This window comes from Scardinius erythrophthalmus (assembly GCF_964197995.2).
Source record: "Scardinius erythrophthalmus genome assembly, chromosome: 3".
NCBI lineage: Eukaryota > Metazoa > Chordata > Actinopteri > Cypriniformes > Leuciscidae > Scardinius > Scardinius erythrophthalmus.
In genome coordinates this window covers 38,506,093-38,531,600 of record NC_138223.1, presented here as the reverse complement: position 1 = coordinate 38,531,600, position 25,508 = coordinate 38,506,093, and the positions used below count along the sequence as shown (strand labels likewise).

Genomic DNA, 25,508 nt, shown 5'->3' with positions numbered 1-25,508 from the left:
ATGTTTCAACAGAAAATTGCCTCCTCAAACTCTAGATATATCTTAAAGGCACAGTATGTAAGTTTCGCCTGTAAAGGTAGTTTGTTCAGAATGATAACTAAGGCCTAGCTTGATGACGTCGTGAATGAGTGTGGAATCATCGGAGTTGTCGTCTTCACTTCCACAGCCAATGGAAAACAATCTGCCGTGTTCATGGATAAGTTAATTTATTAAAGTTTTATGAATTAATGAATATTAAGCAGTACAACTGTTTTCAACAGAAATGTTTCTTGAGCAGTAAATCAGCATATTAGAATGATTTATAAAGGATCAGGATCAATGCAGCCTTGGTGAGCCAAAGAGGCTTCTTTTTAAAAACACTAAAAAAAACTTACTGACCCCAAACTTTTGGATGGCAGTGCTCATTTTAAACCCAAAGAAACAGTGGCTCTCATTTAAAAAAATGTAATGGCGATGCCAGTAGTTGGAAGACATACACTGAGAGACAGAAACAAACACATAGATCAGAAAACTAGCGCTGAGTCAGTGTGCCAAAAAAATCACAACAGTGCTTATACCGAAATCCAAAGATTCATTTGAGTCAATTAGACCACACTGACATATATACCACCCTGACATAGCAAATCTCTCACAAACGCATACACACGAGTACTATGAACTTGCTAATGAATTTGTGAGAGAGCTGAGAGCAGGTTGTGGCCACCCTGCCTGACTGACCCTCTTTCAATGAGATACTGTCTCCCTGTTTGTGCACACCAGGAACCGTCTACGGCAAGCACAGAGGGTCAATTCAATCAGAATGCAAAATGGCAAGGGTTGCGCACAGTTAAGCCATCACAAAGATGCTTTTCATTGGAATCATTGGGGATTTGTTTATATATTTGTGAGTATATAGGCGTGTGTCATCACAGCTTTCAGAACAACATTTGAGGTGCACCCAGTCATTTATCCCACATCAAAAACTGTACACAATAACAAATTTAATAGTACTTTTAAGATACGTTTAATGATGTAGTATTAAAAAAAACTGTATACACACATAAGATGAAGACTGTAGTCTTCTCAGTAGCCTAATAAAAGCTGTTTTATTTTAGTGGGTGGGTGGCCTTATGGAGGCAGCCATGTTGAAATCACATGACAAGCCAAATACTGCTCACTTTATTTCTAAAATTACAGTAGTAACTGGAAACATTTCTGTGATGTTGCATCCACACCAATAGGTGTCAGTATACATCCAAGACAACATAAACAAAGTCGACAATATACGAATGACTTCAGGCTGATTTATACTTCTGCGTCGGACCTACGCCGGAGCCTCTACGCTGTGGGCAACGCGTTGGTTTTCATTTATACTTCTGCGTCGTTGTCCGCGTTCACGCGCGCAGAGGGAGCATGTGAAACCCGAGGGAGCGGTCCTAGCAGACCAATCACAGCGCTTGCGTCCGCGTAGAGTTGACGCGTTGTTACATTTTTGGAGAGGTGCACGTCAGGGTACGCCGAAAGGTACGCGCGCTACACACAGCCTACGACGTAGCTACGGCGTAAGTTCGATGCAGAAGTATAAATTGGGCTTTAGTGCACCTTTAAAGAAATAATCTCACACCTTCAGAGGAGATATTTAAGAGGATTTCGAATACTGGACATCAAATCTAACAGTCAGAAAAATCCGAGTACTATGCGCTATGCCTGCAACTTTCAAAGCTAAACTTTTCCTTGACAAAGCAGAAACTAATTCTTTAACCAAAACAACAGACACACACAGCTCCAGCCAGACAACAGGAATGCTGTTTTGATGCTGTAACTATGTACTCCTCTTCAGTTCAGGACGTTACGATTCTCTCACACAAAAACAGACACCAGGAGTCTTTCAGCTGAGATACAGGTGGGCTTGCTCTTCAAAGCAAAAGATCTAGGCCTTTCTGAGAAAGATGGCGCTTCTGCAAAACAGGCTAATAAATCTAACACAGCGTATCTGCTTCTGAGAAATGTTTCTTCTGAAAGCTGCATGTGTGTGCCATGAACTTCTGTTCCGATACACATGGTAGGGGAGTAGGTCATGTAAGCTTGTTTATGTATGCGTGTACACAGTTAGATAAGATTAGAATTTGATGTTTAATACTTTCTCCTATCCCAACCAGTGGTATGAGTTTTGGATTACCTGTCTGGTTGAAGAATTGAAGGACAGTTTAAAAACAAATCGCTATTTTTTTGCAATTCCCTTTGCCGCCACTAGTAGAAATAACAAAAATCACCATTCACAAATGAATGAAAGAACAAACAACAGATTGGAAGGAGGAAAGAACAAACAAACAATGAATGAGTGGATGAGAGAAAGAATGCAGAGAAAAGGGAATGGATGAGAGAACAGTGAATGAAAAAAGCAAAAGAAAGAATAACGAATGACACAATGAATATACTTTCGTTTAACTTTAAGTTTGAAAGTCTTCGAATAAAGACAGCATAATATAATACTTAATAAAAAGTCATTCTAAGCACTGAATGCCTGAAAACGAAGATCTGATTAGGATGTCATAATCCTCGCAGGCAGATTCATAACCACCAACATTCCCAACATTAAGATTAATGTTCAATCAATACGGATTTCAGCCGTTTTGACCCTCCGGTATTGAATATTTAGTCATATCCTGCTGAATGACACTTTTAGATTTGAGCTCATGTGATACAATTCTGATGTTCAGCTCTGTTATAATTAAACTGAACTGAATGAGAGGAAAGGAAAGGCAAGAACCAAGAGAGGCTGAACAAAAGAGACAACAAGGAAAGAAAGAGAAAGAGAGAGCAGATGTTTGGCCTAAACTTCAAAGCTGGAGTTTCACCACACATTCCCTCCATCCAAACCAGCCAGAAGAAGAAGAAAAGAAAAACCATCAAGACAGCCAAAAATTCAAGTGCCTTTCACTTTCTTATTTTAGGCCTTAAGTAGCAAACAGAAATGAAAACATTAATCAGATACAAGCAATGTATGAAAACAACAAATGATATCATAGAACACATCATTTATGAAATTCTGAGAATGGTAATGAATGTTGTAGGATACAGATGAGTTCTGAGAGAGAGAGATGAAGGTTTAAAATAGGTCCAGATTAGAAGTGAAGAAAAAATTAAAAACGTTGCTTTTATAAGGTTCACACTCTGGCCACTCAGTTCTTGACAGAAGCAGAAGTAAAAAAAAAAAAAAAAAAACGGTTCAATTTACAATTACTTCATGTTATTTAAAAAGAATCACTGTTTTTTTTTAGCTCCGACTGAAATCACTGGAAGGGTATTTCAGCTGACGTTCTCCAAAATCCAGGCCAGTGGAGTGTCTGGCCTACATTCGGTCACACTCAAGTTCTTTCCTGAAAAGCTGGAGTATCAGGTTTTGGGCTTGGGACCAAAATGGGTTTGGTGTAATCTAACAAAGCCGAGACAGTGGAGAGTGCTTCTCTTTGGTCTGAACTTCAAAGGCTGATGATGTCGGTCGCTCATGCACATTAATCTAAGATCACTGTTGCGGTTTTTATTTCAAGAGCTCCAGTGGTTGAGATTGGTTCAGGAACAGCTGGTCTTAGATCCGCATAAACATGTTATTTCTTTCCTGCACTTGTTTTCTTAGACCGGTTCATTGAAAAGAGAGTGATGTTTTTAAGGAAACTGGCTACCAATCAGAAACGTAATCAGTGAGAAAACGATGGAGATCTTCAGAAACAAACCATGCGAATCAAAAACACACACCTAAGCAGAAAAATTGTAACTGAAAGAGAAGTACAAAATTTGAATATGAGAGAATACAGGTTTGGAACGACAAAAGGGTGACAGAATTTTCTTTTTTGTTTATGTAAAAAGTCACTCTTTCACTCTTAGAAAAAAAGTTAAATAGGGTTCTATACAGTAGAACTCTAGGGTTCTTAAGGCGAGACACGGCAGACAAAAACATCGATTTTCATGCAGTGGTCAGTTTTGAGATTTTGGGCTAGTTTACTCCTTCAATATGTGTTCTTTCAAGCTGCTATATAGAAAACGTTGAAAATATACATTAAGATGTTTATTTTATTACATTTTGTTTACTTGCGGCAGTAAGTTTCTCCCGAATTTACCAGGAAGTAAGCATTACAACGCGACACGCCGAGCTCCGTCTGTTTACTGAAGTCTGTCATGACCGGTATCGCTGTAAAGCTCTGAGTCTCCTGCACAATTCTATGTAACCCAAATATGGGCATTTCCTTTCTATCAGTAACCAATCGTGAATGTCCAAAAGGGGATTTAAAGCTAATTATGATTTCTCATTTAGAGCAATTTAAATCTTTAACTGCCGTTTTCTCAAAATGAGTTTTTTGTCATTCTCCAGTAGAAACATCTCAACCTATGTACACCAAACTTTCCAGTTATACACTTAGCAGTATTCTGAAGATATTTTCAGAGGGATTTGTTAATAAATCATTCCTGGCCTAATTTATGTGACATTTTAATCAAAAAAAATGGCGAAAATCTATTTTCTATGGCTATGGACAGTATATTTTGATTCCCTAGGTAATGAAAGCATATATCCTGGAAACCCTCTGAGTTTTTATTTTCATCTTGTGTGTAAACAAAATGAAAAAAGAATTTTGCACCTGGCTTTAACATATGTTCAGATCTATCTACCGAAAATATATGCAAAATTGTGCATATTTAATGAGAGAATGCCTAATTTGCATAATTAAACATACAAATTTCTAAAACTTGTAATACATTTTTTTGTATATACTTGTGTAAATAATCAACTGAGGAAGTTTCATGGTGATATCTATTATTTTAAAATTTTACCCTATTCACCTGTAGTGTCTCGCCTTAAGAAGAAATGTCTTAAATGATTGCATAATACTTTCATGTTTAACGGGTTATTTACTTTTTTTTTCTAGTGAAAAAGCATGTTTACGAGCCATTTAATTCATACCATTTAATAAAAAATAAAAAATCCATAAAATGATCCCATAATGGGAACCCCTAAAGGCCAATTCACACCGTATAGACAAACGCCAACAAACAAGTAGGCTGTTGGACTTAGAATTGTATCTGTGCGGTGTGAATTGGCCTAAAAATGCTCCGATGCACCTGCCAGAACCCTTTAAGGTTCTATATAGAACCTTTTCTTCTAAGAGTGTAAGAGATTCTTAAAGAAATAGTTCACCCAAAAATCAAAACTCTGTCAACATTTACTCATCCCCATGTCATTTCAAACCTGTATGACTTTCTATTTTTCTGCAGAACACAAAAGGAGATATTTTGAAAAAGGTTTCAAAAACCAAACAATTGAGTCCAATGTTGTTTTGGACCCCATTGACTTTCATTATATAGACAAAAAAAAAACAGTTCTTCAGAATAACTTATTTTGTGTTCTACAGAGGTCATACCGGTTTGAGGCTGTGTAAATTATGACAATTTTTTTTTTTTTTTGACCCATCCCTTTAAGGTTTAAAGCCTGACTACTGATTGATTTTCCCTTCCACTATTACAGAAATAAATAAATGTATTGATCAGTTGATTTTCAAAATGGTTCAAGCCAGTTATTTCAGCTTTGTGGCTTTCTTACTATCAAGACTATTACCTCAATGACATTAACCAATTAAACAATAGAGACCCCTGAGAGGTGTAGCACCAGGCTTATAAAGATCTTTTCAGACAGCTCCATGTATATAAATGTTTGAACCCTTTGGTCCGGGTTCAGCGTGGCTCTCCACGGACCGGATCTCCAACAGGAGCGAAGCCAAGATAAACCAGCCTACCCGAGACCGCGAGCAGCTCTCTATTGACTCTGTTTCAGTATGCGGGGGTTACCGGCTGAATGAATGGACCCAGGGGAGAGAGAGGCGAGAGGATGGAAAGGAACCTCACAATATTGATGGCACAGAACAATTTTCATAGTAGAGCATTGTTCAGGAAGCACAGCAGCCCTGTGAAAAAACCTAAAGCGCTAAAAGATTTAAATACGCTCAGATACTCAATGGAATACTAAATGTTTCTCTATAACAATTACTAATAAAATACTTGAAGAATGAAGAGTTTACATTACCATTTAAAAAGTGTGGGGTCTGTATGATTATTTTCATGTTTTTGAAAGGTTATGCTCACCAATACGGCATTTATTGGATCAAAAACACAAATTAAATTTAAAAGAACTGTTTTCTATTTGAACACATTTTAAAATGTCATTTATTCCTGCACTTTCAGCATCATTACTCCAGTCCTCAGTGTCACGTGATCCTTCATTATCCATGTTTTAAAACAGTTGTGCTGCTTAATATTTTAGTTTTTCTCCTCACTTTTTGATGAATAGAAATTTCAAAAGAACAGCATTTATATGAAATAGTGTTATATGAAAAATATATGAAATATTAAATATATGAAAATGTTTTTACTGACATTTTTAATTAATGTAATGCATCCTTGATGAATAAAGTATTAGGTATTATTTTTTTTAAATTCACTGACCCCAAACTTTTCAACAGTAGTTTACTAGAGCCATTGGTCAAAATTAGCATTGAATATCATACATCCAGACAATATCAGAGCTTATTTTTTGCAATTCATAGAGTATACTCTTTAGAATGTACATTGCAATGTTTTGAGGCCTGATTTCAGCTGTAAATTTCTTGTAGCACTGTTATTTTTTTCTTCCTTCTTTTCTATTTAGCTCACCAAAATATAGTTCTCTAAAAATGAAAATTACATAATTTCAAACACCTTATGACCACAGAAAAGGGGATTTGGCAGAAGGTCTAGTCTCTGTTTTATAGTATAAAAGTGGATGACAATTTACAGTTGCTTTAAAAAAGAACAACAAAGTACAGTAAAATTAAAAAATACGACTTAAGGGATTTATTCAAAGTCTTCTAAAACCATACAAAAGCTTTGTGTGGAAAACACAACAAAAGCAGCTATTTGCTGACAACATATTTAAACTCGCAATGTGTCAAAGATGTGGTGTGCCAGGTCTAACATCAGTGACAGCAAACGTCATTGACCTCAAACCTGATCCATAAATAACCCTCAAATTTATTTGGAGGTTTTGCTAAAAAAAAGTATTTTTACGTGGAATAGTATAGCAAAAATAATGACAAAAACAGCACATTGACCTATAAACTCTTGATGGCTTTGACTGTGTTATCTATATCACAGACATTCAACAAAAACTTCTGAATGCTTTCTGGTGGTATTGGTTTGGGATGCGTGACACTGTAACCACTCTGTAAGAATCTAAGGCCCTGCAAGATCCATTAGCCTATAATGAAACTAAGGACAAGGGGGATTTTTCCATCGTTCCCTCTCCATGACCTAGAGGGAAGCCAGAGCAGCCCAACTTCTGCCAGTCGCTTCTTATAAACGCAATTTCAGCCACATTAAAAAGTTGGTTTGAATGATATCCAATTTTAATAAATATACTGCCTCTGACAGATACACTAGGGTAGTAATTTAATTCTGTAGTACAAAATATGGAAGTCCGCTGAAGAGATGGGATTTTAGAGGATGGGCTTCTAGTGCTGTGATATCAAGCTGCTGCAGCTCATCTTCAGTTTCAATAAATGCTTTGAACATTTGAGGAATTCTGGAGTCAGCGAAGGACAGACAGTTCACTCCAGGGGTAGGCCTAGGCTGATTTAAAGGAACAGTTCACTCAAAAATAACAATTCCGCCATTATTTGTTCACTTTCGTAACAGCTCAAACATGTACGGTATGACTTTCTGTCTTTGGGGTGAGCCATTCCTTTAAATGATTCTGTCACTGTGTTTAGATTCTATCAGATATTTTCTGCTTTTGTTTCTCAAGTTCATTAATCCTGTGGCCTTGCGTGGTTCATCTCTTCCCAACCCAAGCGAAGTTGTCAAGCCTTGCCTGCACTGTAAAACAGCTGGAGTTTAACTGTGGCTAAGGAAGCCAAGGGTTTCTTACTCAAGGACAACTGCATCCTGAGCAAGACTCTTATGCCTGGAGTCTCTCTGAATCTTTTGTGTGATTAAATTACTTGTCCAGTTGTAAGAATCAATGAGTACAAGCTATTGTACCTGAAAATCTGTACTCGGCTTGAACAAATAAACCAGTAATCTACCGTTAAAAGAAAGGCATAGAGTAAAGGTCTGTTCACACAAAGAATGATAACTATGCTAGCTACAAGGTTTTAAAAAGAGAACAGTGGATTCTTTGAAATCACTTTTGGAGTTGTTGTTTTTTAGCAGAAAAAAAAAAACTAAACTTTGACAGTCAACCCACTAATATAGATACAATTATAGCTATTGTTTCAACTATATGTCTTAACTCTAAGGGTTAAATTGTAAAATAAAAGCTAAATGAACAAATGTCTGTGGTGTTGACCAGACTGATGCAGGACTGTTGGATTGACTACTCTATAATGGTCATTATGTATTCAAGATCAGGTTCATCCAATGGAAGAGGAGGAATGTTTCCTCTAGACATTCTGAAAAGACTATATCATGGCACTCTCTTTCTCAAAAATATATAAAGCGATAATTTGAAACAGCATTCATTTTATACAAATAATGGTTCTCAGTCAAGGGACCGGGGCCCACTAGGGGGCCTCAGCAAACTTCCAATAGGTCCTAATAAGTCTTAAAATGATTTAAATGTAGTTTCTTTTCATCATAACAGAATAACCAACCTATCAGTTTAGATAAGAGGGCCTAAAAATATTGTCTTTGACAACATTGGCCTTGGAGTCAATTAGGTTAAGACCCATTGCTCTAAAATCTCTTTGCATTGTATAACAACACTTTTTTTTTTTTTTTTACCTGGCACCCTCAAAATAGACTGAATCATCCGAAAGATGAGTTTATGGTGAGACAGTGCCAAAATCGATAGAACAGGCCGCAAACAAACTAAAGTGTCTCACAGAGAATTCCATTGAGATTGGTTTAGTCATAGGTCTAGACTAGTTTAGTCAAAGGATTATGTTTAAAACCAGGAGGTCAAGCTCTCTTTGAGTAGACATCGGTCTTACTCAATGATATTATTGAGATCAAATGGGTTTACTGGATCTTTGCTCATCTTGATGACTCCTGTCAACTCCTCCTAAGCCTTCACACTGATTTAAAGGAAAAGAAAAAATGATTACTCACAAACTTTTTTTTTCTTTCAAAAGAATGATGCTAGTTCTTGAGATCCTGTTGTTTATAATAACTAACTCTCTGGATGTGCAAACAAGCTTTTGGCAAACATGACTAGAGACAAAGTGGAAGAGACAGGGTTCAACCTCTAATGCACAAGGCTATAAGATATGCTGGCAGGAAAAGTTTGCTCTAAGTTTAAACATTTACAGCGTTAACATTAATCTGGGAAAACAAACCAAAGAAAAAAAGAGAGAAAAAACACGCAAGGCTCTCTTTCTTCCCATTGTTGTTGTCAATCTCTACATTCCACATGAACTCTAATGGTGTGTGTGACCCTGATCCATTAGCACATCTTCCAACTGACAAACTTCTCATGACTATCTCATGGACATTCCAGATCAATCTGGCCTCCATCCCAGAGATCTGGAGTGGGTTCAGGCCCACCAACCGCCAAGAAAACTGGCCATACGACACCTCCAGGTGGGGCCAAGAGCCAGACTGTAGATTTACAGGGAGAGGGGAATGTCAGAAGAGGGAACCAGGGGATCTTAAGGACAAAGACTAAAGGAGGAGTTCTACATCAAAGAGGAAGAATGTATCAGAAAAGACGAGAAAGATAAAACAGACCCGTTTAACATTTGGATCATGAGCATGTGAAAGCATTCACGTTTGCAGGTGACTGTGTGTTAGTGGTTTGTGTATACACCAGTTTTGCCAATAAATACCACGTGGTAACCCACTTAGCTTGTGTGTGTGTGTGTGTGTGTGTGTGTGTGTGTGTGTAAAGGGCAGTTCACACCAAGAATGATAACTATAAAGGTAACTATAATGATATTTGCGTCCACACCAATTCATGATAGTTTTGTTTATTATAAGCATGCTTGCCGCTTTAAATGCTTGCGCTCTTCAAAGTCAGGTAGATTCTGATTGGCTATCATTTTTGAAAGTGATTCCAACAATTTCTCTGTGACGTTATCATTATGGTTGTGGTGTGGTGCTATTCTCTTTGAATTTAGAATCGTTGTTACTATATCGTTATTATCCTTGGTGTGATTGGCCTTAAGGGACTCACCGCTTTCGCTCTTCTCGATCACGTCCACCGTCTCTCCAGCCTTCAGACTGATCTCCGAGTTCTCCTGCCGCTCGTAGTTGGCCACCACCACGTACTGCTCCAGCACCATGGGCTCACTGCTGTCCAGTCCTGCCGGCGAGGGGAAGAAACAGGCTGTCAGCCACCGTCCCGCCATCCCTGCACCTCCCCCGCCAACCCTGCCCTGCCAGCGACCTCCGGCTTGACCCCTGTACACCGCCATCCGCTCTCCGAAGCCTAGCGCGACTCAAACTCCTGCTGACTGAGCATGCTCCACAACGACGGGCCATTTAGACGAACCTTCGCCCTCGCTGGACGCGCATTTGAATGGGGGGGGGAAGAACGATCACGAAAAAGTAAGGCGAGGTAAATTTCCTTCATGGACTCGAGAGCTCGGTAGGGACTTGGTGATGCCGGGTCTCCATAATACAGTGACGGTTTTGGTGAGGAAACGGGGAGGGATGTTAGGAAGGGAAAAGAGACTGGGAGAGAGCTGTTTACGGTAGGGGACGTGACTCGCGAGTGGAGGAATAGAAAGTTTTTCTTCATCAGACGAGTAAGAACAGGCCTCCCACCCTCTCTTCTGCCCTCCCTTTCTCATTTTTCACTCTAATTCTCTCTCTTTCTCCGTCCCTCCTCCCATCTGGCTGAAACGGGGAGAGAGAAAAACGCCAATCAGGGTAGACTGCTCTCCAAGCCTTAAATAGAAACATATGAGTGGGCCTAGTAAAGAGAGAGAAGCTGTGTTTATGTGAAACGCAAGAAGAAAGCATTTCAGCTGGGGTTAAGCAACACTCTCTTACTCTATCCTTCTCTCTTTCTTTTGTATTTCCTCTGACAATCTCTTTAACCTGTTCTTCTTCATCAATGACTTTAAGGGATATTTCAGCCAAAAATGTAAATGCTGTAATTATTTAGTTATCCTTATGTTGCCCTAAACCTGTATGACTTACTTTATTCCATAAAGGTATATTTTTGAAGAATATCCTTCTTTTTTTTTTACATATAGCAAATTATGACAAAATTTACATTTTTGCATAAACTATCCATTTAAGAGTCCAGTGGCCCTATTACATGATCATATGTGCAAATCAGTAGAATGGACAAGTAGAATTTTCACAATACTAAAATAATACTTATGTATAATATATGTATTGTGGTTTTCACAACAATATTAAGTAGCACAGCTGTTTTCAACATTGATCATAATGAAAAATGAAATAAATTATTTGAGCACCAAATCAGTGTATTATAATGATTTCTGAAGGATCACGTGACACTGAAGACTGGAGTAATGATTCAGAAACTCAGCTTTTCCATCACAAGAATAAATTACATTTTAAAATATATTAAAATATAAAACAGTTATTTTAAATTGTAATAACATTTCAAATATTATGTTTTTACAATAAGACTTCTTTAAAAAAAAAAAAAAAGAAGAAGAAAGAAACGGCCCCAAACTTTTCAGTGGTAGTGTTTTGTTTTTAAATGTAATATCCTGTTTAACTCAGAAAAACATGACAGCAATAAAATGGGCTGAAATTGCTGTTAAACGAAAAAATCTAAAGTATAACACATCAAACGCTTCTGGCTTGTGCATTTCAATACTTTCTGCATAAAGTTACTAAAACTTCAAATGATATATTTGTACTTCTAAGAACTACTTCTGTAGTTTCTTTATATGTGCTTGAACTTCAAAACACTGTGTGGTTGCTTTCTCCCAGTTTTTCTCATGGTGTGGTCTTCTGGACCCTAGAGGCTTTTAATAGGGAATGTCTAAAATGTTCTTAAAAACATCAAATGTGCAATGCATATTTTTTTCTTCTTTTAATTTGTAAAGGCCAAAGAGGTGGCAGGCAGGTGCTTTTGCTTAACAACTTTAAAAAAAAAAATTTTTTTGTAACATTTTTTTTCAAGCTGTCATGATGCCAACAGCCTGTCTGTGTTGCTAGTGCAATGTGTTTTAACACTCGCGAGCTCTTAAATCAGGATTATAGGGAATCCTTTGAGTTCAGTTGTTCGGTGCTGTCGACGCTGCGGGAGAGAAGAGAGAGAGCAGAGCAGGAGTTCTGTATCTTGTCACTATCACCCTCAGTATGGAACAAGCCAATTAGCGCTGCCTCACACATCATGCTAACATGACAACATACTGCATTGCTCAACCAAATACTTGCTGGTTGTGCTGAAGTCAACTGTGAAATTTTCTGACATTTAACGCTGTTTGTGCCAATGACAGATATATTTCCCTTCCATCTGATAGTCACCACAAAGAAAACAGTTCTATTTCCAAACTTTCCATTAGCATCTGTTTACTGTTACATTAACCCCTGGTGGAAAATCCATCATAAACAGGTGTGTTTGAGTACGATAACTTGTTTATTGCTGGTCTAAATCGGACATTATATAGTTATTAACTGGTAGGTATCTTTGACTAGCAGTAAACAAGCTATATTAGCTCAAAATTGTTAAGCTGGGTCGATCAGCTAAAAAAAACTGATTTGACTAGCTAGCTGGGACAAGTTAGAAAACACCTTTTTAAGCTGGAATTTGACATGTTGATGTTTTTAGAAAGGACTTAAACAAGCAAATGCCATGTGTTATATGATCAGTGCGTTTTCTTAGTTTTGCAGTGAACTGACCAATTATGTAGGGTGTGTGTGATGTTCATGGTGAAAACACACTCCACATGGGCTATAGCTCTGTGAGCGTCAGCATTTATTTCCGAAACCGGAGTGCATTCTTTTCTGAAATGTTTATTTGCAGGCCGTCGTCTCTAAGAGTTCCCAGGAAAACGCAGAGAGGACCACAGTCATGTTTTACATCCTCCGTTTTCACACTGAATGTCTTCTTCTGCACTGCTAGCCTTGCAACACCTATTATAAATATTTCGTCTTCTAGCATAAACTTTATAAGCCACATGTTAATCCACAAACCTGGAAGATCTGCTCTTAAAAATAAAGGGTTTTACATCCTGATGTTTTAGGAGAACAGTTCAATCTGTTACGCCTCTTTAGCCAGTTAAATTCCCATAGCAATTTCCACACACACACCACTTGCCTAGTGCATGGACTTCTCTCTTATTAAAAAGTCATGTTTATCATTATATTGAATTCAGACCATGAAATTAATATAATGTATTATGTTGCAATTCCTTATGAAGTTAAATGGTGATTCATGGCATTTTAATTCTTTGCCAAAGTCAATTTTGACTCACATTTGGCGCTTGAAGAGTGTTAATGTTGGACTATGGGCAAGAGCTGTTTTAGGAACCGTTCTTGTAAAAACTGGAAAAATGACCACATTGAGGAGTTGCAAAAGGAAAAGTGACAGTGCATGCACACATATAAAGCAGTTACCTGAGGCCTCAGACTTGGTTGGACTGTCCTGAAGCCCGTACATCCAAACTGAGGGCAGCGGAAAAGAGAGGAAAGGAAAGAAATGGAGAAGAAAAGGAGCACAAATGTTAGTCAGAACAGAGTGGAAAAAGACAACAGCCAGCCTTGCATGTTTTCAAGCTACAAAATCCAGCCAAAAGTAACCTTTTTTTATGTCCTGCAATACAGACTTGTTCATAGGCCATTAGCATTAGGAAACGTAAAATATAAGAAATTATACTTTTAGTACCATTAAATAATTTTGTGGCAAAGTTATTTTCATCCACATTTAGATTGTTGTAATGTGAACAAATTTCATGTAACACAGCAACGAATATCATGCTGCCAATGATTTGTTTTTATCAAAACCAATTTAGTACAACAAACACTATTTAATGTCCCTTAAGCTAAATGTGTATTTATTCACTACAAATAGGCTTCATTTTCTTTATGCAATCCCGCCGCTGCCTAACACATCTCAGCATCTTCTTAACTGGATTTGCCAAATATCCCATACAGGATAAATGGTAAATAGTGCAGTGAACACACAGCTTAACAGAGTTATTAAGCAAGGCGCCATCTGGTTACAATACCCATAAAGCATCACATGCTGTTGAAAAACAATGTGACTGTGTGTGTGTGTGTGCTCTGACAAATCTATTGCCTGGAAAGCAAGTACGGCTGAGCTTAAGCGTTTGAGGTCACGGCAGAGTTTCCTAATATTTCCTCTGTTATCACACACACACAGACCGATCTCCATCAGGAAATTAAATGCCACACGTCACTATCGGTAAAAAATATGAGAAGGCACCGGGGGAGACGTCTCGGCTGACAGGAACAATTACTTTGTTTTTATAACTTATTTCTTTTCAACACTTCAATGGATTCCCGGTAAAGGCCCTTGCATGCATGACACCAAAAAAATGAGGTGTAATTTAACCTGTGTAAACAATGACCGCACTCAAAACTGGCAGAATTCAAGAGGTACTCGCCGTTGCGTTTATACCCCACAGGACGAACCTCGCCCAATATCCCTCCACCCTTCCGTTCCATTCAACACCTCCGTCTCCTAATCCATTCATTCCTGACATTTCTTTCCGCCTACAGTCCATTTGATTAACACAACAAATAAAAACGTAAAATGTGACCCATGCGGTTGTTAGCCTTTCATAAACATATGGATTGTTTTCCACCCAAACCCTGATCTGGGCGAACTGGGGAATCACTCACAAAAAACGTCAAACAAACGCCATGGTAATATTTTTGGCTTCAAAGGAGCACTAATAACTTCCAAAACTTTATCAGATCTAGATTCAAAATCTTCTAGATTATGTTAAACATAATTGCGGCATAAAAAGTTGCAAAACATTAATTTTGCATACGGATGTCAAAAGTACTAGTACTTTGATACCAAGTTGACAAAAAATTCAATAAAAAAATTCAATAAAATGTATTTGTTACCACAAAGACTCGATCCGTTCTCTCTAAACTCCTCCATTCCGAGGGCCTACTCTGCTGTGATTGGTCAGATGGCTCAGTCTGTTGTGATTGGTCTGCCGCTTAAAAAATGCTAAACGCCTATTACAATATCTGAATTTCAGCTGTGAAGGCTTCCTCAGCGCATGATACGTGATACGAAGAGTATCGATGGTGTCGGTTTTATCGTATCAATTCGAGCCCCGAGTCCTTATCCTTTGGAAGTGCATGCTAAGTGGATTTGCTTTCACAGCGCAGAAAACAGCGTCTTCTCGACAACACAAACCAAACTCTACCAGGCCTCTGCTACAACTACAGTGTTTTGAGGGCGGGCTGAAGTAGATGTTGTTCGCGGGCAGCCAGTCAAGACCATAGCTTGGCATTCGACCAGGAATAATAGCAGGCATAGGGTCGAGAAATGAGAAAGGGAGAAAATAAATCTTTAAATGCTCTTAATTTATTTACGCTCTTCATTTCTGACTGTTCACTTTAAAATAATTATTTGGAAAACTTTTTTACTTAACAAGAACATTTGCTACATTCCATAGTATTTTTTAGTACATATATTAACTATAAAAATAAATATATGAGTTGTTATTTCTTTAGTATTAAAATAGGTATTGAATATTGAATTTCTGTTTTGCTGTCATGACAATCCTTCCTACTTTCCAGCTCAGGGTTGATCTCGAGGTCAACACTGTACTCCGCTAACCTTCATGGAGTTTGAATTAAACTGACTCAAGTGCCTTGGAGGTCTATAATTAACAAATGGTCTATACCCCCAGATCCCTCCCTTTAGTCTAGCTCTTCACATCTGACAGATATTAACTTTCCACCTCTCTGACCCTTCCTTCACACAGAAACGCTGAAACACTCACTGTTATGAGCATATTCTCAATCTCTCCCACTCCCACCAATGATAAATCGACACACACACATACACACACACTAGCGATTAAGCTCAGGTCACTGCTGTAAGAACCCGAGTGAACGTCTGTTTTGGTTTCTCTCACTGTAATTTACGTCTCTTTCCTGACCCCAAACGGTCGCCCTACCTCCATTACAGGAAACATATATGTCTTTCTTACTTTTGTGGAAGGAATTGTGTTTCACCCAGGCTATTGAATTATCATAAACATATGAAGATAAATACAAAACTTGTGCATTTTGTACATCCTTGCTGACAGAGAGAGACTCTTTGATCTGTGTGGTTTTATCTCTTGGCATGAGCATTCCTTATAGCACATGGAGATATTTTGGGCGCTATGTAAAAGACGGTTATGTTGATTTGAACGTTTTCAAATGATTCAATTGTTGGCTATGAAGGCTCAGCATGTAGACTGCAAAATCAAGAAAATATCAACAAACTAAAATCAAACCATATGCTGACCAATTGTGTTTTGGCAGAGAGGTCACATGAGACAGAAAATACTGAACAAATCAAAACAAAAAACATCTTTTCAAAATCCTTTTTTTTTTTTTTTTTTTTTTTTTTTTACCTAAGTGGTACTTTTGGAGAACTTCTATGCCTCAGGGGTTGATTTTTATCATATATATATATATATATATTAGAGGTGGGCATAGATTAATTTTCTTAATCTAGATTAATCTAGATTAATTTTGAAATTAATCTAGATTAATCTAGATTAAAATGGCTCATTTGAATTCTGCCGAAGGCATTCAGAATATGTGTGCTACCCAAATAATGTCTATAAAAGTAAGTCTTTGAGAGCGGGTTTCTCAAGCCAGGTGGCGCATTAGACCAGGGGCTCATCTCCTGTTTCCAAAATGCATCACAAACTGCTTGAGAAAGCTGTTCTACTCATAGACTGTAAAAGTTACTACTGTACTGTTACCGTCCATAGGCAACATTAGGTAGGCCTTATTATTATCAACTACTATAGGCTATCAATTAGGGATGGGCGATATGGCCTAAAATTCATATTGTGATATACATTGCAGCCTCTTGCGATAACGATATATATTATAATAAAACCATTTTAGAACAGGTTACACAGACCCTGCTAAACAACTGCTAAATGTATTTTTTTTTAAAGGGTATATGTAGTTTTGAGAACATATATTGTGCAAAACTGTAAGTATACAACATAATTTTGCAGATAAATAAAATGTAAGTACACTAGCTGCAGAGACTTAAGTAGGTCTAATGTTTATTATGGCTTGGAGCTTATGAAACCCCAAATTTAAAATTAGAATATTCTAACTGATGTCTTTTCAGTTAAAAAGAAACACAACAACGATTCTTAAAATCGGGCGCAGACAGAGATGATGTGCGACACCACTGAGATATATTGGGAATAATACCAATAATAATACGCGCGCGCTGGTATTCAGTGATATGTTTCGTTTTGAATTTGAGGTGGTAGAACGGATTAGTCGCGTGTTAACTTACCGAACTGTTAACCCCACACACTCTGTCTATATAGTTTGCTGCTGCTCGTTGCACCGATCTTTTTCACCAGCTTTCACTTTCAGCCGTGTTTACTTAAGATGACGACGAATATGATGCGTTGCAGGCGGGTGTTCCTCGCGGCCGCGGGTAGATTGCGTCATCATTGCTTGTGTAGTATTAGCCAGCTTCCAACCCAACTTGGAGAATAGATTAACGGCGATATTTTTTTTATCGCGCGATAAGAGTCTCGCGTTAACGCAGCACGTTAACGCCGATAACGGCCCACCAATAATATATATATATATATATATATATATATATATATATATATATATATATATATAGTAAAAAGAAGAAATATATATATATATATATGTATAAATATATAATATAATATATATTATATATATAATATTTAAAATAAAACAAAATATAAATATTAGATGAAACTCAAACTAAACAAAAATTTAGAAACGAGATTGAAATAAGATTTGAACAGCTGAAGTAAAAATAAAAGATTTGAAAAATGACAAAATGCATATAACAATAGAATAATAAGACTTTTCATTTTTTTAAACTTAAAAATATATAGATATATAATATATAACTTAGACCAAAAAAAAAAACTTCATCAGAACAAATGTCTGGAACAAATTTGAATGAAACATCTTGTCATTTTCCAGTAGCTAACATCTATAATTGGTCAAACTACATTCATTAAACATCATTAACAAGAACTTTTTTAACCATAAAACCACACTGACCTATTTAAGCCCACTCCCTATTAATAGAACAGACAAACACGCCGCACATACATACACAAGCATGACCATTCCTCTCACACTAAAACTATCCCTCATCCCCTAAAACTCCCATCTGTTCCGCACGCCTCTCTCTTGTTCTCTCTCCGTATGGCCCCTCCACTCCTCCACAGAGCCCTGAATTTTGTGTAAACAAGATTAGCTAGTCTGACGTCACACTAAACACACTCTGCCACGTAAACCAGGGCCTGTCTGACTGACCCCATTCCAGCAGAACCCCACAATCCACCCTCCGTATTTCCCTCTTCACATCTGACTCACACGAGGAGCAGAATGAGGGGAACTGCAATGCGTGTCCTTTCCTCACAGTGGATGAAGGGCCCATACCGGAAGACATCTGAACAATCTAAGAGGAGTGTCTGTAAAAACATCCAGGCAAAGCTCAACCCAAAGATTCACGGAGGTATGATTTGTGAACTATCACCACTGGGTCTTTAAGATACTTAACCTCAGGCTAACCTCAAGGGAGATTGGATTGATAAACTATAAGATGCTTTGCACAAAAGTTGCAGCTAAATGACAGAGGGCCCTATCTTGCACCCAGCGCAATTGACTTTGTACACCGACGCATGTATTATTCCTATTTTTCACCCGCGCAAAGCGGACTTTTCCCTCCACAGATGCACGTCGGTAAGTTAGGAAATACACTTGCGCTCCCCAGGGTGGTTCAGCGCAAAGAGGAGGCGTGTTCCGGCGCAAACGTTCCCTCATGCTATTTTGCAGGTTTAGAAAACAATTGCGCCACTAAATAGTCGCGTTGCGCATGTTATTCATATGCTATTTTAAGGCCGCATGCTTGGCCATAATCAATGTAGTGTGTGCACAACGCGCACTTTGATTCTCTCGTCTACACAGAAGCAGCAGTTTTCATTTTTGCAAATCATACATTATTACGATAGATAGATAGATAGATAGATAGATAGATAGATAGATAGATAGATAGATAGATAGATAGATAGATAGATAGATAGACAATTTATTATAAAAGCATACATCTAGCTTACACATTTACCCAAATTATCATAAGCCTGTTTAACCGAAGTTAATTTGGGTGGGTTTCTCCATTTCAATGTAACTTCTCTCTCTTTTACGGCCGTGACGAGAACGTTGGTCTCCTCGGCTGTGAACCGCTCCTGGCGCGCGCCTGGCATATCCGCCGTTACAATAGCAATCCGCTATGGAAAAAGCACGCCTGCTCTTAAAGGGAATGTGAGATGACGCTCTGATTGGTTTATTTCACGTTACGCCCAAACCACACCTATGAGTAATGAAGCTACTTCAGACCAACCCCTTTTAGATTTGCGTCGGGCGCAAGAGTCATTTATCCCGCCGGTATAATAGCAACAGCGCCCAAGAGCCGCCCACAAAGTTACTTGCGTTTTGCGCTTGATACTTCTGTTTTAGATCGTTAAAATAGGGCACTGAAAAACTATCGCTTTCCTATTACACTACCTTTCATAAGTTTGGGGTCAGTAAATATTTTTAAAGAAATGAATAATTCTATTCAGCAAGGATACATTAAATTGATCAAAAACATTTACAATGTTACAAAATATTTCCATTTTAAATAAATGCTGTTCTTTTGAGCTTTCTATTTTTCAAAGAATCCTGAAACAATGTGTAATAATTTCCACAGAAATACTAAGCAGCACAACTGTTTTCAGCATTTATATTAATAATAAATGTTTTTGAGCACAAAATCAGCATATTACATGATTTCTGAAAGATCATGTGACACTGTAGACTAGAAAATTGATACTGAAAAGAGTTATTTTAAACTATAACAATATTTCGCAAAAATCTGTGTTTTTACTGTATCAAATAAGACATTAAAAGACATAAAAAAAATCTTACTGACCCCAAACGTTTGAACTGTAAGTGAGTTGGAAGTCTTTAAAGAACAAGACTTATGTTATGAAAAAAACTTTTTATGTGTGTGTCATTTTTGATGGTCATCTCTTCCTCTTTGCTATTGGGTTATAGCACAAAACATGAATGAACATCAGAAAGTATGTTGAAAGATACAGACCAACTTACTGAAATATACTGTATCATATCTCTCATGTAATCACCAAATCAGTGTTTCAACCGCAGAAGCATGTCAATAAACAATCTCAGGTAAGTCATAAGCACATACTTTTAAAGAGAAAAAAAAACTAGAGAAGAGCATATCACTAAAATCATTCAAATATATTGTTAAATTCACTATATTTCATAAATCGGTATATATTTTACTTAATTATATTTTACTTTGTCTTAATTATTTAATGTATGTTCAAATAAATCTATTTCTGTCAAGTTTTTTATGACCACCCCCATTTAATAGCCTTGATGGTCTGGCATCGACTAATGAAAATCGGCCAGCTCGAGGGGCGGCACCAAGCATGCATTTGAAAATCTCACTGTACGCAATTGGATAACACTACGACCAATCACAACAAGCCCCATACGCTTAGCTACCAGCGGAGATAACTGGTAGATTAGACTCTTGCCGTATTCGGTCGGCAAAACAGCAAAAACGTCCTTCTTGCAAAGGAACGATTCGAGCGGCATCTTCTGTTCCTGTTTTAGATAAAAAGCCAAGTCTAACTCGTTCATTGTAGCGGTCAAAGCCATTTCAAACAACTGGTGTTCATCCATAGCCATCTTGCAATGTTTACTAATGACTTCGACGTCACAGCGCTGTCGTGAACTCTGCGAGAACTCTGGATTACCAGGGTACCCATTTAAAGCACTAAGGGCCAGATTTACTAAACAGGGCAAATTAGTATGCGCACGCAATTCCAAAAAAGCGCCGATGGGAGTGTAAAGTTCTGTGCGTGATCTACTGACGACGAGGAAATTAAAGAACACAGACGGATCATTTCCATAATGACCAACGGTTTTTCAATTTACCAAGAGCAGCAGAAACTAGCGTCTGGTTTAAGACATGTTTTTTGGGGGGCGGTAAATAATGTCGCAAACACCAGTACATCGACGAGCACAAACCTTAGTAAATCACCTTGCGTGATTCATTTAAATACTCTCCTGCCATAAATTTTGCATCTGAACGGGAAACTCCTACAAATTAATGTATTTGCAATAAGGTCAGCCACAAAAATAACCCTGTCCACACCTTTTTTCACTTCTTAAGTAAAACCTGAGTTTTTTAATGCAAAAAGAGGGTTTGCAAGCTGCTAGTAAATCTGTTCCTATTTCTCAACAATCGCTTGAAACAACGGTTTGAAGCACAAAACTCTGGGTCAAAATGACTCAAAATGTTGGAGCAGGTCACATATAAACTTCCCCTATTGTGAGCCCTGAAGGACAGATCAGATGGTTTTGGCACATTTAACCTAATCCTCAGGGTTTTGAACTTCTGAACAGGTGGTTTGTGTCTTCAGGCTGACATAAGAGCAGTTCTGAGAGGACAGTCTTCTATAGCAGCATCAGGCCAAAACTGATCCCTATTTGGGGCTTAAGTGTCTTAAACCCATCTGCTTGTCAAGATGGTCTGTCCCCAAGGAAAACAGGACTAACGAGCCAAACTGAGCTCTTTAGGGTCTTAGAGAGTTATAACTTACTTACTGAGTTTACTGCATTATAATGGAAGACATAAAAACTGACTTTGAGGGGTCCGATATGGGCAGAATGCGTACTAATCACAGAGATGTCATTTGGCTAGAAGTACTGTAGGAACAAACCATAAGGAATATCAGAGCAGTTTAAAACATTAACTGGAGGTTCTACTTCGTAACCACAAAGGGTTCAGTTGAGTCTCTGAGGTTTATTTGTGTAAAGTATACTATAGCGTAATGCTATTGAATTATGTTCTGCGTGAGTGATTATATTGTAATCACATACTGTTAAAGGGCACCTCAGAGGGAAGCAAAGCCCCTGTCTTCCTGCCACCGTAAAGCAATGCAAGTTTACTTGTGACTGCTCTCTTTAAACTGTTTACCTAAGCCTACAAGGAAACCCTTCTTTAGTTTGTGAGTCTCAAAGGCAATATCAAAGTTTGTCTCATGATACACATAATTTCAGTTTGATTATATGCATTTGTCGTCAATTCTGAAAAAACAAACGCTTAGATGTCTTCCTGTACATCATTCCTCTATTATGCTTTACTTGCACTTTCATCAAGCATAAGCAGATCGTCAATACTTAAGCAATGAGGCAGTGAGAAACCATGCTATATTATGAATACAGTCACTACTACAGTATATAAATTAATAGAGGTGAATATATAATACAACAAATGTATTAAATATTAAGTAATGCTGTATAATATGAGCATGAGTACTGTTGTTACTGAATGTGATCAGTTTCAACGCAAGACTATAGAGCCAAATCACAGCTGTGCAGATGATCCGAAAAACAACACAAATTGCTTTTATACAACAATTCAATAAACAGGAAGCTAATAATGAGTAACTTACACACAATATTGCCAGGTACATAGTTTTTTTTCTCCGCCAACTGAAACAGTTCCAAACAAATCCACAACAGCATTGTGTGTCTTCATGCAACACACAGTTTTGTTCATGAATGTATCAGAATCTTTGAAAGAATTGATTCAGTGAATGATTCAATGACTAGCTCATAAATAAGTGTCCGAAACAGCATACTCTCTCAAGTGGGTTATTTTGAATTAATACTTACTTTGCGAGTGCAAAAAAAAGTCTGTTCAAAATATGTGTTGTATGAATATATTCCCCACATACTACATTCGCCATGTTGTCACTGTCATGTGATCCTATCCATCATATATCCATCTTTTATGAGTACTATAAATTCGGACAAACTTCTTTTGTCCCATATTGTTGTCACAATTTCACTTGCAATATAGGGAAGTACACGATTTCGGATGCAGCCGTTCACTTGTTTTGCTACAGAAAGAATCAGCAAATGAATCTGCCAGAGGATATACTGTATGGACGCCTAGAACAAGTTTCTTTTTGATAATGACACTCCTCAGCTGCAGTTTCCACCTGCTAAACTCTGAGGTAATTCATTCGGTTGGAAACCGAATTTGAAACCACAGATCTTTAAACATAAAAATAAATGACAAATTTCCAAACATACAAAATACATACTTGAATAATTAGTATAACATCTTCAGGATGTTATGCACTTTCAGCTAACACAAATGATTACTGATGTCTGACAGATGCACATCCAGTGGTCATCTTAAAAAGCAGATTGGAAAAGAGGATGATGTTGATAATGCAAATTCCAGTGATCCAACAGATTAATGATAAGTGGTTACATATGATTTATTGTCAAATGAGAAGTAAAGGGGGGAAAAATACAACAGCTGGAATTGCTTATTGCATCACTTCAGCTGCTGGTCAAATTTAATCCAAATGTTAGCAATTTTCAAATGTTGTGAGAGCAAATAAATGTGAATTAACAAACAGATGATGAATGGAAAGACAAATATTTGAAAAAACACTGCAGACCATATAAATACTGCAAAGGGGTTAAAACTATGTATGTTCCTTAAGAATAACCATTTACTGGTCTAAAAAAAAATCAATACCTATGGGTGGATGTTTGTCTGGATTAGGTTTTGACAAGACTAAAATGATCCAACCTGATCCAAACCTGAAATCACCATACTCAAGGATGTCTTAAAATAATGTCTTAAAGGGTAACTAAACCCCTGGTCAGAGCCTGACTCCACCCACTGTCAATATTTGAAAAATGCTAGAAAAGTGGGCAGACCCCAGCGGAGAGAGAGGGGACGAACCGTGAGCGGGGTGGGCGTGCACCTGAGACCTGCTGTCAGACTCTAAAATGGAGTTTGCTCACAGGTTCGTAAGACGACGTAAAGTACATGCATCTGATGAGTTTTATCAGAGCCCGTCATTCTCTGGTTTTATCAAGTTGATGTCAATAGCGCGCGCTCTCTATATAGGCATATTCATATTTTGCCGCTATGTGAAAAAATCCAGCAAAATGCGCCGACGCGTTTGTCGACCCCAGAGGAATAACTTTAGCCTAACCATAAATTGTGATTAAATATGATCACTCACATCAAGACGCCGCTGCGGTGGTGGAGTCCTCGCAGGAGGAGCAGCGTTTGTCACTGCGTCGCTTTTCAGCGCGAGCTGTGTAGAGAAGCCCATTTCCACCTCTATTACGTTGGAGAAGCAATCCCGCGAAAATGCATGTTTCACACTCACGGTCTTCCAGGCCAAGTGCATGCAAACACTGGCGCCTATTTTCCAAGTCTGCTGGAAAGTTATGCAGTCCAGCAGTGCTGTTGCAACCAGCAACACTACACCTACGTACCCTCCTGACCACTGTACACAGATGAATCTACGCTAGCTCATACCAAGGGCGTGGTGAGCTCGTACCAGGGGCGTGGTAGAGCTGGAACCTGCTTACGTCACCTGCCACCTTTTACGTCACTTGCCACCGCAACATCCAATAGGAAAATTCAACTGCAGTAGCCACCGTTCAACCTTAAGAGGGCAGCACTCAGACGTTTTTACACCATATATTGTAAAATTAAAACACTTTATACCCAAATGTCAAAAAAGTTACTCGAATCAATGAACAGCACTAATAAAGCCTCATTCTTACAGATCATTAAATAAAAAAAGTTGGTTTAGGGTTTAGTTACCCTTTAAAGGCACAGTATGTAGGTTTCGCTACTTGAGGCGCGCATATGTGTGTGTGTTTTTTCCCTACATAATAAACACAAATTTGCAAACCTTAATGTTGTAGCTCTTTAAAATCTGGTCTAGTATGCCTACTTTCCCTCATCACAAATGTACTGTACTGAAATGGCTACAGTATAAGGCCATAACTCTGCACTCCTTCTCAAAAATGACTATAAACGTCCCTAGGCTGAACTACATGCATGTGATCGTACATGTGCAGTTTACCTTCCAAACACATTCAGCTCTTAACATCAGAATCACATGAGTACTAGTTTCTATCTCAAAACATGGGTTCAAGTGTCGCAACAGAACCTGTGGCACTTTTTATGTTAAAAACTTTCTTCTGTGTCAGCTTAATGTGCATGAGATTTGAAGATGACAAACAACTGAAATTCAAGATTCAGGATTACACCTTAAAACTTTTTTTTCTTCCTTTTTTTGCTAATTGAAATTATAGATACATATAAGCTTGTCAGAATTAACCTGTGAGATAAAAAAAGTCGCAATTAACTGCGATTAAAATGGTATTATTATTCCATGTCGGAAACAAACTTCCATGGACAAATGTTAAAAGGACAGAAA

General features: G+C 37.9%; 1 protein-coding gene across 6 annotated transcripts in view; it reads right to left on the bottom strand.

Moving 5' to 3' along the window:
* sh3pxd2aa (SH3 and PX domains 2Aa) overlaps positions 1 to 25,508 on the bottom strand; it is a gene marked incomplete at its 5' end in the record, with an annotated part of 104,060 nt that overhangs the window by 17,334 nt on the left and 61,218 nt on the right. For 3 of the 6 annotated variants that reach the window (XM_081362513.1, XM_081362514.1, XM_081362517.1), the window contains 2 exons: positions 10,175 to 10,303; positions 13,549 to 13,596. In XM_081362513.1, the coding sequence (XP_081218639.1) occupies positions 10,175 to 10,303; positions 13,549 to 13,596 (177 nt within the window). The remainder of the gene's footprint in view (positions 1 to 10,174; positions 10,304 to 13,548; positions 13,597 to 25,508) is intronic. The other 3 variants (XM_081362515.1, XM_081362516.1, XM_081362518.1) reach the window with 1 other exon arrangement.